This window comes from Charadrius vociferus, unplaced genomic scaffold (genome assembly GCF_000708025.1).
Source record: "Charadrius vociferus isolate BGI_N301 unplaced genomic scaffold, ASM70802v2 scaffold163, whole genome shotgun sequence".
Taxonomy (NCBI): domain Eukaryota; kingdom Metazoa; phylum Chordata; class Aves; order Charadriiformes; family Charadriidae; genus Charadrius; species Charadrius vociferus.
This window is the reverse complement of record NW_009648332.1, coordinates 1,701,461-1,715,615: the sequence shown is the minus strand read 5'-3', so window position 1 is coordinate 1,715,615 and position 14,155 is coordinate 1,701,461. Positions and strand designations below refer to the sequence as shown.

General features: G+C 46.5%; 2 protein-coding genes across 2 annotated transcripts in view; one reads left to right on the top strand and one right to left on the bottom strand.

Moving 5' to 3' along the window:
- PCSK9 (proprotein convertase subtilisin/kexin type 9) overlaps window positions 1-2,548 on the top strand; it is a 10,712-nt gene extending 8,164 nt beyond the window's left edge. The window contains exons 4-9 of the mRNA XM_009884810.1: window positions 6-253; window positions 541-711; window positions 980-1,128; window positions 1,234-1,415; window positions 2,076-2,241; window positions 2,381-2,548. Of these exons, the coding sequence (XP_009883112.1) occupies window positions 6-253; window positions 541-711; window positions 980-1,128; window positions 1,234-1,415; window positions 2,076-2,241; window positions 2,381-2,548 (1,084 nt within the window). The remainder of the gene's footprint in view (window positions 1-5; window positions 254-540; window positions 712-979; window positions 1,129-1,233; window positions 1,416-2,075; window positions 2,242-2,380) is intronic.
- A 4,792-nt stretch (window positions 2,549-7,340) lies between these two features.
- USP24 (ubiquitin specific peptidase 24) overlaps window positions 7,341-14,155 on the bottom strand; it is a 51,587-nt gene continuing 44,772 nt past the window's right edge. The window contains exons 59-66 of the mRNA XM_009884592.1: window positions 13,524-13,637; window positions 13,186-13,251; window positions 12,853-12,919; window positions 10,648-10,726; window positions 9,969-10,044; window positions 8,777-8,863; window positions 8,338-8,448; window positions 7,341-8,185 (exon numbers count right to left, since the gene is read on the bottom strand). Of these exons, the coding sequence (XP_009882894.1) occupies window positions 8,123-8,185; window positions 8,338-8,448; window positions 8,777-8,863; window positions 9,969-10,044; window positions 10,648-10,726; window positions 12,853-12,919; window positions 13,186-13,251; window positions 13,524-13,637 (663 nt within the window). The 3' untranslated portion in view covers window positions 7,341-8,122. The remainder of the gene's footprint in view (window positions 8,186-8,337; window positions 8,449-8,776; window positions 8,864-9,968; window positions 10,045-10,647; window positions 10,727-12,852; window positions 12,920-13,185; window positions 13,252-13,523; window positions 13,638-14,155) is intronic.

Sequence of the window (14,155 nt, the reverse complement as noted above, 5' to 3'; positions counted from 1 at the left end):
GTCAGCCGAGCGGGCTTGGGGCTGTGCATCCCATCCCTCCCACATCCCCCTCCGTCACCGCCCCGACAGGTCATCACGGTGGGTGCCACCAACAGCGAGGACCAACCCGCCTCCATCGGCACCCTGGGCACCAACTTTGGCCGCTGCGTGGACCTGTTTGCCCCAGGGGACGACATCGTCGGCGCCTCCAGCGACTGCAGCACGTGCTTCACGGCGCAGAGCGGGACGTCGCAGGCGGCTGCGCACGTGGCAGGCGAGCTGGGCTACCGGGTGGCGGGCAAGGGCTGGCCCTCCCCTTGCTGGTGATGGGCATGTGTCCCTGCAGGCGCAAGGCATCGGGGCTGTCTGTGCCAGGGACATTTTTGTGTGCCACAGTTTTGGCATGTTTGGCTCATTTGGGTGCTGCGCGTCCCGTGTGTGGGGCTGATGGGCTGCAGCGATTCGTCTTGTGTCTCTCTGGAGCTGCGTTGCTCGGGGGAGTCGTGCGTAGGCGTCTGCGTGGCCCCCGGTTCTCACCGCGTCCCCCTGGGCTCTCTGCAGGCATGGCCGCCATGCTGCTCAGCGCCGAGCCCCAGCTGAGCCTCGCCGAGCTCCGGCAGCGCCTCCTGCGCTTCGCCACCAAGAATGTCATGGACATGGTGTGGTTCCCTGAGGAGCAGCGGCTCCAGACACCCAACAGCGTGGCCGGGCTGCCGGCCCGGCTGGGAGCAGGTAAAGACCTCGGCTGCTTGCTGGGCGTCCGGCAGAGCTCTGCCCTGACGGGGGACAGAGGTCCCTGGGTGAAGGCACGGCGCGCTGTCAGGGAACGTTCCTCCCGGAGCTGTGCCGGGGATGGCTGAGCCCGAGTGCAGCTGTTTGCCCGCAGAGGGTAACGGGGAGACGTGCCACCCCTCCTCGGCATCCCGGTCCGTGCCGTGGGCATTGGGTGCTGCTGTGGGTGTCCTCCCCGCCACCGCTGACGCCATGTGCCCCGTTGCAGACGAGCAGCTCTACTGCCGCTCGGTGTGGTCGGCACGCTCGGGGCTCAGCCGGCACGCCACCGCCGTGGCGCGTTGCGCCGATGCCGAGGAGATGCTCAGCTGCTCCAGCTTTTCCCGCAGCGGCAGGCGGCTGGGGGAGCACAGGGAGGTGAGCAGGAGACACAAGTACCACCCCGGGGGTGCCTGCCGGCCTCGGAGGAGCGTCCCCAGGCCCCCCAGCACCCCCGGTGACGCCGTGCTGTCCTGCCTGCAGGACAAGGATGGGCAGAAGCAGTGCGTGGCCCACAACGCTTTCCGGGGTCAGGGTGTCTACGCCATCGCCAGGTGCTGCACGTGGCCCAGGGCTGAGTGCCGGATCAACGCCAGCTTGCCGGCGGCCGAGGGGGCCGGCTGCTCCCCACGGAACCACGTGCTGACCGGTAACGGCGGGTTACAGAGACTTGAGCCAACATGCTGATGGCCGAGGGGGTTTCTTCCAGAAAATCTCTGGGATTGGGGGTCAAAGGGTGGGTGTGAGCGCTGTGGTGACAGGGAACGGCTGGAGCACCTCTGCTATGGGGACAGGCTGAGAGAGTTGGGGTTGTTCAGCCTGGAGAAGAGAAGGCTCCGGGGAGACCTTATAGCCCCTTCTAGTACCTAAAGGGGCTACAGGAGAGCTGGGGAAGGACTTTTTACTAGGGCATGGTAGCGATAGGACGAGGGGGAATGGCTTCAAACTGGAGAAGGGAGATTTAGATTAGATATCAGGAAGAAATTTTTCACTCTGAGGGTGGTGAGGCGCTGGCCCAGGTTGCCCCAAGAAGCTGTGGCTGCCCCATCCCTGGAGGCGTTCAAGGCCAGGCTGGATGGGGCTTTGAGCAACCTGGGCTGGTGGGAGGTGTCCCTGCCCATGACAGGGGGGTGGGACTGGATGATCTTTAAGGTCCCTTCCAACCCAAACCATTCCATGATTCTGTGATTCTGTGACACATGCTGCATGCATGGAGGCAGGGAAGGCTCAGGGCTCAGCGGGGACATCTGTAGCACCTGTGTGCGCACTGGGATGATGCTGTGGCCGCCCCGTGCCAACAGCCCCTCTCCCGGCACCTTCCTTCCCCCCGCCGTGGCGCTGGCTGATGGCGGCAGACCCATTGCGGGGCCAGGGAACGGGTCCAACCACTGCGCTGGCAGGACGGAGGTGATGGCGCACGCCTTGTGCTGCCCCGCAGCCGCCATCGAGTGCCGGGTGAAGGAGTGCACATCCCCAGGCTCTGTGGAGAAGGTAGGGACGGTGCAGGCTCCTCCACCGAGGTGGTGTCCTCACCTCTGCTTAACCCTTTGCCACCCCGGTAGTGGGGTTGGCTTCAGGCGGACCCCTGCCTTTGCTGACCCGTGGAAGATGACCTCTTCTCCCCCGTTAGGTGACGGTGTCCTGTGATGATGGCTGGACTCTGACGGGCTGTAACGCCCATTCCCAGAGCCCTGGTGTCATGGGAGCCTACGCCGTGGACGATACCTGCGTGGCAGCCAGTGTCCCGGGCAGCAGCGCAGCCGTGGCCATTGCCATTTGCTGCCGGAGCCGGCAGTAGGGACGGGCTGAGCCGGACACACGGTTGCCCTGGCCCGGCATAGCAGGGATGGGTGCCTCGCTGGACCGCTGTGTCACCAGTGTCTTTCCGGGGCTGAGCTGCCGCTCCCGGCACGGTCCATGCTCTGACACGCGGCTCTGATGACCTCCACGCTTGGGCTGCCGTGATGGTGGGGTCCAAACTCATCACCTTCTCACACACGGTGGGGCCAAGACCCCGGGTGGCTCTGCCCCATCACAGGAGCCACCCCAGCATCACCGAGTCTTTCTATAAACACCCTGACTGTCCCGAGGCCGTTTGTTCGTGTTGTCACGCAGCATATGACAAAACCACCACCTTTAAAAAAAAAATAATGATATTGTGGTGAGGATTGCTCTTTTCTTTCCCGGTTAGTTGCTCGTTAGATGTCAGTTAATGCTGCTTAGCACCTGGAAAATGATAGTTTAGCTGTTTTTGGACAGTTTTATAATTGCCTCTCTCAGCTAGGAGACTTCTTTACTTTTTAGTCAAGTTTAAGGGCTGTAGTTTAAACAGTCTGCTTGTTTAATTAGATTTCAATCTGCATTGCTACAGTCAGCTGCTGCTTTGTTAGTGGTTTTTTTTGCTGTTAAGTTAAAGTTAATGATCTGCTGGTGGCATGCGTTGCTTTAACAGTTTCCCTTTCAGCTCTTCCCAAGACACACAGAACTGGCTGTAATTCCTTTTTTTTTTTTTTTTTAAAAAAAAAATATGAAAGAAGAAAAAGCTTTCCTAGTACCTTGGTTTTTACACTTGTACCTTAAAATATTTATTTGGAATTTTATAAATAAACATTTTATAAATGTCTTTTTAAAATAAAATTCACAGACCAGTGTTCAGTAGACACAATCCGTCATCTGCCTTCATGTACGTCCCCGCGGGGAACCGGTCTGGAAGGGGGAGCTCGCACCCATCCGGCAGGGATGCTGCTCCCCTAAATAAGCTCTGCTTCGTTAGCGAGCCAGCCGCAGGGCTCGGATCCCTGCCTGGGGTGCGAGGTGCCCCTGTCTGACCGCCGGCATGCTCAGCGGTCGGGGCAGACAGCACGGGCGCCCTCCCCTTGCCCGCAGCTGTCCCGAGCTGTGGGACCGGCGCAGAAGCCGGGGGCTGAGTCGTGTTGTCCCACGCGCTCGCAAGAGCAGAAGTTTGTTTTTAAAACAGTGGTGGAGGACAAGAGCTTCCAGTTACGGAAACAAAGCGTCACCCAGCTGCGGGGAATGTGCCCTTGTGCTTTTTGTTGCTGTTGATAGTGACATCGGGCTTCGCTCGATAAGCGTTGAAGCCCCAGAAAGGAGACAAAGCAGAGATGCTCCGAGAGAGGCACAGCAGCAGAGAAAAGCTGAGAAGTACCAGAAGCCACCAAAGCTGTGTCTCACTTTTTTTTTGGGGGGTGTGTGTGTGATTATCAGCCTCCTGGTACTACAGTAGATAATTTGTGTGGTGTTACCTGAGGACAAATGAAAAAATAAAGCTTGATACCACAAGCACCATGCCAACCTCTCAAGCTTTGGCTATTCTGGGTTGGGTACTTTTCCCCATCAAAAAGCCCCGTTACAGAGGCGTTACTCCAGCGTTAATTGGCAAGAGAAGACCGAGACCCAGCAGGAAGCACCGCTTTGAAAGGTTTAAACTACTTCTAACTTGCTACCTAAAGATGGCAGAAACCCAACCCTAGTCTAAACATGTAATTACATAACGTGTATAATTACAGCCCCTAATTTTATCAGCTATAATCTGAATTTTGCACAAAGAGGGGGGAAAAGGAAAAAGGATGTTAGCCCAAGAGCTCCTGCACAGCTGGTAATTTTTCAGCAGACTTACTAGGCTGTAACGTCTCAAAACACGCATCAGGTATTTCACCTCTGCTGCCTTCCCTGCCAGAGGGGAAGATCACAGAATGGTTTGGGTTGGAAGGGACCTCCAGGGATGGGGCAGCCACAGCTTCTCTGGGCAACCTGGGCCAGTGTCTCACCACCCTCAGAGTGAAAAATTTCTTCCTGATATCTAATCTAAATCTCCCCTCTTCCAGTTTATAGCCATTCCCCCTCATCCTATCACTCCATGCCCTAGTAAAAAGTCCTTCCCCAGCTCTCCTGTAGCCCCTTTAGGTACTGGAAGGGGCTATAAGGTCTCCCCGGAGCCTTCTCTTTTCCAGGCTGAACAGCCCCAACTCTCTCAGCCTGTCCCCACAGCAGAGGTGCTCCAGCCCTCCGATCATCTTTGTGGCCCTCCTCTGGACCCGCTCCAACAGGTCCACGTCTTTCCTATGCCAACATCCTGCTGCCTGCTCACCCGCCGGCCCCCAGCAGGAGGTGTGAGCACACTCCATGCACAATAAGCCAGACGCAGCTTTCACGGCTTAGTTCAAGCATACATAAGCCTGGTGGAAGGAAACAATATTAAAATAAGATTAGCCCTTGCTTAGTATCTTGTCCGTGGGTAGGCAGAAAAGCCTCTCTCATTCAGGAGAAAGCAGCATTGCTCCCAGTTACGCTGCGGCCAGTCCCGTCAGCACCCAGTTTGCAATACCCAGTCCACGCACCCAGGACTGGCACTGCTCGTGGACATCGCAAGCTGGGGCATGCTCAAAATGTAAAAGGAGGATGAAGGCAGCTGCCGGGAAGGCAGAGCCAGGAGGGCAGCCCTGTCTGTACCTCCTAGTTCCGCTCAGGAAGGCAGCAGGCAGGCGAGCAGGGCAATACCAGCGCTGTGGCACTGCGGCACGTCCAGCTCTCCGCACCTCGCGCCAACACAAAAGGCAGTATTAATTCAAGTCCTGAACGCCTGCAAATCTTGCTATCTGACACACAAAAGCCGGTCTAATCCATGACTTCAAGCGTAGCCAGGGTAAATGCTCTAAGAAGGTCAGGAGAAAAAACTGCACACAGATACAAATCTGAGAGCGCAGCAGAACGTGCCACAGAGTAAGGATAGACAGCGGCGCAGCTACAGGGGCCATTCAGCTGCTTTGATTTACTCTGGACAGGAGCCAAAATGGCAATCAGGGCAAACTCTCAGAGCTTATCATCTGCAGGACTGGCCTAAGAAGTTTCAAGATAAGAAAATCAATAAAGACAACAGCGTAGCAGCATATGCACAGTCTAAAGATTACACTAGTTTTCTGTGAAAGGAATAACTTTATTCCATTGACCAGGAATCCCAAGACTGTTCATCAAGACTGCCTATTTTTTCAGTGCCAAATGTCTACATATTAATCGGACAATATCTCCCCGAATGCTCACAGGCAGGCTGCGGCTGCTCCTCACCGAACATTTTGTAAGCTGTATAAAAACATTTTCATCCAAAAAGATTGGCAGTAAAAATTACAACATAGAAATGCATCACAATTTACACAAAAACTAGTTTCGTTGAACTCTATTTTCCAAAAAATAATCTTCAGCAGGTTGAAATGACAGCAGCTGGAAACAAAAATAAGTGACCAAGTATCATCTTATTGCAAATTATAACCATTGACTTTGTACAAGCGTGAGCAGAACCATGAAAAAGTTTGTATTGGTTTCAAGTATACAGTGGTGATGAGCCATCCTGATGCAATTCTCTTATCAACGCTTCTCTGGGCCTGCGGTAATCAAGGACGTTGTTTCCATAGGAAATAGCAGGAACCTGAAGTGACAAGTGGTGCCAGCCCGTAAGAACATTACCGGCTTCTTCCATCACCATCACCGCTGTGTACTGACTTCTTGTGATGATTTCTGACCCATTAACAAAGTTTTAGGGATGGGGGAAGAAAGAAGGGGGGGGGGCTAATCCATAAGAAATGGTTTATTCAAAATTAATTTAAACATCACATTTAAAATGTCCCAGCACATTATCAGAAACATTTATAAAATGCTAACTCTGCCATGTGTCTATGAAGACATTGTTTGGAAAAGAAAAGTGAGAGATTCACTACAATGCCACCTTTACTTCTTCGCACGCGCAATTTATGACAACGGCTCTCTTAACCTGCAATAAGTTATAAAGCTGTACAGCTGAAATCAGATCAGATGTTTACTTCCGACAGTGAAATGACTGGTTAATTTCAATATTAGTGCACAACAGTGAAAAGCTGTCTGCTGCTTCTTGTTTTGGCAACAGCATGTAAAAAGAAAAAAAAAAAGGCACTTTTTGGCTGGTTGTGCCTTTGACTTGGCTAATTTATCTATTCTGGAGGTACCCAGGCACTCCTTAAGATGTCCCCCATTTCTGTGCATGTTTGTTTACATATTTTTTTTTTTTTTAAAGTAAGGCAGAATCCATAAATAAAGGCAAAAAGCAGTGCAGAAAATGTGACAAAACCAAAATGTACAAAAGATGATGAGTTAGTTGGCACAAAAGAAGCTAGTAGCCAGAGCCAGAAATCACTGAACTGCACTTGCCACGGAAAACCAAACTGTGCTCAAATCATCCCAACTGGTTTCCAGGTGTTTATGAGCAAATCAAAAGAACTGTGATATTTTAAACGTTGCCTGGTCAAGTGAAAATACAAAGCCAAATCATTCTTTCCCCGTGTTAAAACTGCTATAAAATCTGCACAACAGTGTCTCCAACTCACTCAAGGAGTTATTCATCATATACAACCAATACCAACTTTCTCAGTAATTTCAAAGCATAAGCAAGTGATTGCAGATCACATGATTGAGACTACATTTTATTCAATATGTCTCCAAAGGTTAAAAAAATTTAATGAGTAAAACTGCAACAGAATTCCATCTTAAAGTGCTTTTTTTTTTTTTCTTTTAAACTACTCATTAACCCACCCCCCCCCCAAGAAAATCCACCAACATCCTTTAATAATGAACACTTGCATACCTAGAGAACAAACCTTTTCTTTTATTGCCCTTCCCAATTGCCTGTGGTTTTCGAAAGGGTACCAGAAAAGACGACCCATTCCAGAGCTCCGTGACCAAACCATTCTGTAAGGAATCGCTCTCCTTACAGAGCAATCTTGCTGATCTTTCTCGTAAGGAGCTTTACAAATTAGCAGGGAGACATATTAAATACAGAAGTCCTTATGTAAACCCATTCTTTAACTAATATTTTACAATGAAATGTAAGTCATCACACATCTTTACAGAAATTTGAATATTCCTATTCAATATTATCAGAAAGATTAAAAATGTGCCCTCCATACATAAGGGCAAGTCTGTTTTGTTTTTTTTTTTTTCCTGTATAAAAACCAAAAGAATTTTTTTGCAGCATCACAGAAAAGCAACAGTTTTACATTCACTCATTTAATGTTCACATAAAAATTCAACCACTAGCGTTTGTGTATTTGATAAAATCTTCTTGACAAACTGTTTTCGGTGTCTGGACTGTCATAAGCTACTGCAGGTGAAGCTGCAGTTTTCTAGAGCATTTATTGATCTGAAGCCTTCGTGGCTAAAAAATGCTTTTAGCTTTCAGGGAAACAACCTCCTTCAACGTGGCCTCCGGTCCTATAAAGCCACTTCTCTTCCAGACTCTTCTAATGGCATAAGCAATGGGACTCCAGTTTCAGTAGGTACCAGGCATTAAATGTTTGAGTTGATCTGGTTTTGTGTTCATAGGTATCCTCTATGGGTCAACATCATCAAGGTCACTTTTAGGCTCACCAATCATCATAGGAGACTCTGAGCCCTTTCAATACACACAAGAGATGGGGAGAGAAAGATATGGCACGTTAATTTCGTAAGGTCCACAATTGCTGTGTCTACATTCAGCGATGGTTCTGACCCGAGCCCCAGCAACAAGAACAACAGAAGATCAACATGCCCTTATTTTATTGTTACCTGCTGCAGATGTCTCTCTCCGTTCTCGTTGGCTGGACTACTTTCTGACCCGTTACTGCTTCCAGACTGATCTTTCTCATTCAGCAAGGCTGTGGCATAGGCCAGTGTGTCCTGAGTTGGAAACAATCCAAGAGAGCGTCAGGGGCCATGGTGATACGTTCATCTCATAATCTTTTTTTTTTTTTTTTTAAAAAAGTTGATTCTGAAACAATATAGCTGCTGTAGTGAGATAGTTGAGTCACCACAGGTAATTGTGAGGTATTGACTAATATCATTTAAGGGTTAGTTTTTTCAGGAACAAACCCAGGGTCCTTTTTCAGTGAAGACTGGTCTTAAGTGCACTGGAAAACGCAAAAGTTGCCAAAACCAAAGATGTCAACCAAAAAGCAAAAAAGGAAATAATACAAGTTTAACATCACCTCCCGAGACTGTGACATACCTGTGCTGAAATAGTGCGCTGGAAGGTTTTTGCTGTTGATGTTTCATTGGATACGTTACTCTGCGGAGCCCAGTAATGTTCAGACATCTGCACAAAAAGCCAAGAAAGCCATAAAATTGCCATATGAGTTTTACATGAGCAAAGCCTCATCCGCTTGTGACGGTAGGTGAATTAACAAGTCTGGAGCAAGTCTCCTGAATCCTTTGGCAATGAGCGGGAGATCTGGGGCACTGACAAGTATGTACTTTTAATGCAGCCAGAAAAGTCAGAGTGACTATTGCCCCTCAGATGAAAACTAGCAACCAACTCCCTTTATTTGGTAACTGTACATATGTACAAGTTACTGGGCACCAGCTGAAGAGTGGTGGATTCAGGGTTTACATAAGACAGAACAAAGTAATAATGGGTACAGTGGGACTATCCAGACACATCAGTTCACTGTGTTTCAAGAGAAGAGATGCAACAAGTTGTGCCAGCTGCACTGCAAGCATCCCGCTAATTCTGCTTCCAGAATTCAGTACAGCACTGGTTTATGCATCTGACATCTGCCTGGCAGCAGCTGGCAAGACAGAAAGGCAGCCTGGAGCTGGGATACTGTCGTGTTGTACGTGTAGTGCTGGGAGACCAAGATTTGCCCTGCTTGACTGCAGGCAAACTTGGGGCAATTCTGCTGAGCTTCAATTTTCTAAAATGTCCTTGGGTATTTATTAAAGATGTGTTGGCTAACCTACGTTAAGAGAGGGAAGAACAAGAAATACATGTGTGGGAGGAAAAAGCCGTATCTGTCCACAGCTATGTTTTGTGCAAAGCTGCAGCAATTCTGTAAGGAATGCACTCGTTTACACGTTCCCTTGCATCGACACGCAGGCAATGGAAAATTATTTTTTTAGGAAAGGGAAACCTGCATGAATGCAGTGGCACTGAAAGCTTCCCACATGGCAAGGAATAATAATCGTTACAACCATTCACACTTCGTTTTATTCACTGTACAGACATCTATGCCTGAAACATGTGGGGGCCTACTGAAGTTCCTGCATGCATCAGATTTAGCTGCATCCAAACTTGTACAAAAATGAAGTAGCTTGTATTTTGCCTTAATAGTCATCTCAAAGATCCATATAAAGGATGGAAATTTCGTAATTCTCATTGTAAACAAAGTAGCAGTCTTTCTGTAAAGTTACAGCCAAACTACCTTTTTCTGTAGCCACTGCACAGCCCAACTCCAGTGGTGGGAATTCTCCTTGAAATAATCTTTCGCGGTAGGGCACCTTGGAAATTGAAATTACATTAATTAGTCATGAACAAGGCATTCTGGCGAACTTAGAAAAAAAATAATCCAAAGATTTTTCTTTCTTTGTGCCGCTGCCCTCTGTATGTGCTGTTATTATTGCAAACTCTGACCTAAACTGTACAGCCCTGTTATTAACTGAATTAGCCAGAGCAATAATGCCTAGTAAAGTTTACATGAAGTAGTCTACTACACAGTTTCACATATTTCAGAGCTATGCTTTATCGGGACATATGCCAAGTTCCAAACAAAGAGAATTTATGAATCATAGTATTTCAAAAATCTGGGACAGTTTCCTTATGTTTATCTTGGTCTTAATGCTAGGCTACTGCTCTACAGAACATAGCTGACCTTTGCCTTTATAAGCAGCAATTATCGACTTTTATACGAAATCTATCTCAGGTACTTAACAGTAAAGATTTCGCTTCATACAGAAACGTGTAATATCAAGACCTTTGATCACCACTTATATGACAGTAACAGAGGATAAAATTGATCAAAAGTAGAAAGAGCAGCAGCCTAAGTAGTCATGGAGGAGGCTAAGGTAGGGATGAGGTTCAATTCTGAAAACCGTATTACTCACTTCTGAGCCAAAGTAACAAGGAACTTGACACACTGGTAACATCGGCTGCTGTCCACATGGTTGCTGTGGTGCATCAAGGCTGTGGGGAGGAACACATGGATTAAAAAAACAATTCAGATTTCTGTGTACCAGCCAGTCCAAAAACATAACAAAGATGAAGCTAAAATTCACACTTAGGTGGTGGAAATGATTTCTACAGATGTTGGCATGAGTATTTGTGTTAAACACACTGCTGTACTGCTGGCAGTTTTGAGTACTTCCACAACTCTATTGGATTAAAAATAGATCAAAGTGAGAATGCAGTAATTCTTTCAAATGCGGCACCTGAATTTTAAACAGTTCTCTCCTAATGCATTTGTTCTTCCCCTATAATCCATGCTATGTCTGATAATCGCTATGGTTACATTTATCTGAAGGAAAAAATATTTGTTTGGAAGCACTATAAATGGACCAGATCACCAGCTTCCACCTAGATCAAAACTTGCAAAGCTTCTTCACACGAACAAACACAGCAAAATTCAACAGCTCTGAATCTCTTCTATGGGAGACTTGGGCAAAACCCCAGGCCATTCCTACCGGGAAGTTTTCTACACTGTGAATTTCCACGTCCTGTAACAAAACTCTTTGACTGAGGAGAAGCACAAACATTTCCATGGAGCTGCCACAATCAGATTTGCTACTCAAAAGCTGCTCTGTCCATAGAAGTCAGTGAAGAACACTGTAGACAGTGAAGAACACCTCTAAAGTAGGCAAACAATTCCTAGGAACTGCAAATTGCGAGTTTTTTCTACCATGAAAGCAAAGCAGATGATTAAAATTACAGCACTGGTGTACTGCAAATTATGCACAAACATCCTGTTGAGGACCACAGAAAACTTTTTTTTCTGATTTTCTTTCTCGGAGTAAAACTAGCCAATGCGACTGATAGGTCACAGTCCACGTGCAGAGAGACTGGATGCTGTTCAGTGCTGTTGCAAGGGAACTCCAAGGTAAAACTACAACTTTCACTCCCCAAACTCACAGCAGCTCTTGTAAAATATGTATGATTTAATAACATTACACAAAAAGCATTCAACATAAAGATCCAATTGAATAATTGCACCTCTCCTCTGTAGAGGAAAGAAGGTCATGTATTGCTCGAGTTACAGAACAAGATTGGTCCAAGGGGGACCAAATTGCTCAGAAATAAACACTTAGCTATTCTCTTACACTGCTGCATGTTATCTTCTCCTCTATCAGTCATACATGGAAACTACTAAACAGAAGAGCACTGAAGATATGAGAGAAGAATAAAGAACAAAGCTAAATACTCCTCACTAAAACAGAATCCAAAATAACTTCAGGTGAAAGCCACAATCTGAAGCAGCTCCTCATCCAAACAGCTATGAAAGAGATGCCCAAGCTTCACTAACTCATCAGAGGCGCTCTTTGAGCACCATGTGGCTACCCCACACTTCTCTTGCACAGAAAGCATCTTCTCCTGATTCACATGAAGTAAGCTCTCATCGCTTCTGGGACTTTTCTGTTGCTTTTGAATGCTTTAGTAACTCCACTTTGGTGAAGTTTCTGTATCAAATGGAGAGACAACACTTTGTATGAGCAGCAACAAATGGGAGCCACCTGTCAGATTACGAGGTTATCCTGCAGTTAGTAGTATTAGCATCCTTCCATGCTGAAGCAGTTTCTTTTTATGGTAATTAGGATGCTGACAAAACAAAAAGATTGGCAATTTCTTGAGATACGTAGGGGATAAAAATTAATTTTTAAGGTTGCAGAATTCATAGAGCTACTCTGTTATATTTATTCAAGGTACTTTTATTTCCCCCTCACATGATGTATACACTCTGATCTGCTTATTTCAAAAAGTTGCTCACTTGCCAGCCTCTTCGTTAAGGTTCCTTAAGGTCACCTTTTAAGTACGTAAGTACCACACTTCTCTGGGTTCACTGACTGCTGTTGTTGGAGATAATTAATTTTTCCCAGTTAAATTCCTTTCCAGTTTGGTTTTACTATAATATTCTAATGCTTATTTTGGGTTTTCTTAGGGCGTTTTATGGGGTGGTGGTGGCTAAATCAAATAGTGTCCCCTTGTTTTTCCTGAGAAGTAAAACAGTTTAGAAGGATTAGAAACTAGGAGGTGATATGAACCATCAACAACATAAGGGTCAGTAGGAGACAGGAGCATTCACCCACTGGCTTACTTGCCTATTAATCCATTTTCAGTTTCAAAGGCAAATTTGATGCGTTCTACTTGTAATGGGTCTTCAATAACCTGTTAGTAAAGAAAAAGATCAATGTAAGTAAGCTGTGCGTGATACCTGTATCTGTTCTACAAAATGGTTTTAATCACCTTAACATGAAAACCAAATAATACTTGTAAAGTTTCATATAGCAACAGATTATCAAGACAGCCATTTTAAAAGTAATAAAAACTCCAAACTGAAATATTAAAAGATACGTGGATGTTGAAAACTACCAATGCAGTCCTGATTATGCATCGATACAAAAATCTATCCTAAGTCTTTACCCTTCACCTACCAGTATCTCATGGAGTAACTGGAATATGTTTTTCAGTTCGTGAGGTGGAGCAGTTTCTAGCTGAGTCTGCATGTAAGAAATACAAAGTTACTTAGATAGTAAAATATGCTGATGGTGCAAAGAATTACAGGACAGCTTTACAGACTTTTGAAAATTTGTTGTTTTAAACAGTAAAACCTTAAAAAAAACCCCAAAGCCACCAACCGCCGCCCTCCAAATCCAATGAACTGTACTGATTGTTCTGGAGATCCCAGAGCCATTGTAACTCGTAAGACACGGTATGCCCAAAGCATAGGAGAAGCACTTGGGCAAAAAGCTTATCTTGATTATCTCCATACCTTGATGAAGTGTAGCACAGTAAAGGAAAAGTGCTCATTACAAAAGCAGCAGTACACCACCATCTCAATGAGAACCGACAGAGATCCAGTTAGCTCTCGTAATGCGTACATCACCTAATGGAAAGGTGCGAACAGTTTCAGACACAGCCATACGATTATTTCTAAGAGACAGATCAAGTTTATTATAGAATAGTCTTTTCCAGGAAGGGTGCTGGTTTTCCTCCCAGCGTGGCCCAGTTAGGCAAATCCCCTGCCCCTACAGCACTCCATCCAGCTCCTGCTGCCCACCTCCAAGGGTCTGGTCAAGCATGATCCATTAAGTCAAAGCAATTCAAGTTAGCGCCTCCCGCTGACATACGGTAACTGATCGCATGGGCACGTACAAAATGTGTTCGGCTGTCTTTGCTAATTTCATAAACTCTCTAACCAGACGCCTAAGTCTGGAGATACACTGGAAAATAAAAAAATGTAAAGAAGAAACAGAAGCTGCCTTCTTGTTTAGGCACAAAATAATAACTACATACTCCTCGGCTGGCTGCTTTTTAATATGCAGTGTTTTGCATGTAAGAATACTTCAAAGATATAACATCAGCAGCTTTTAGTTTCAAGCAGGGCAGAATTTAGAACAGATA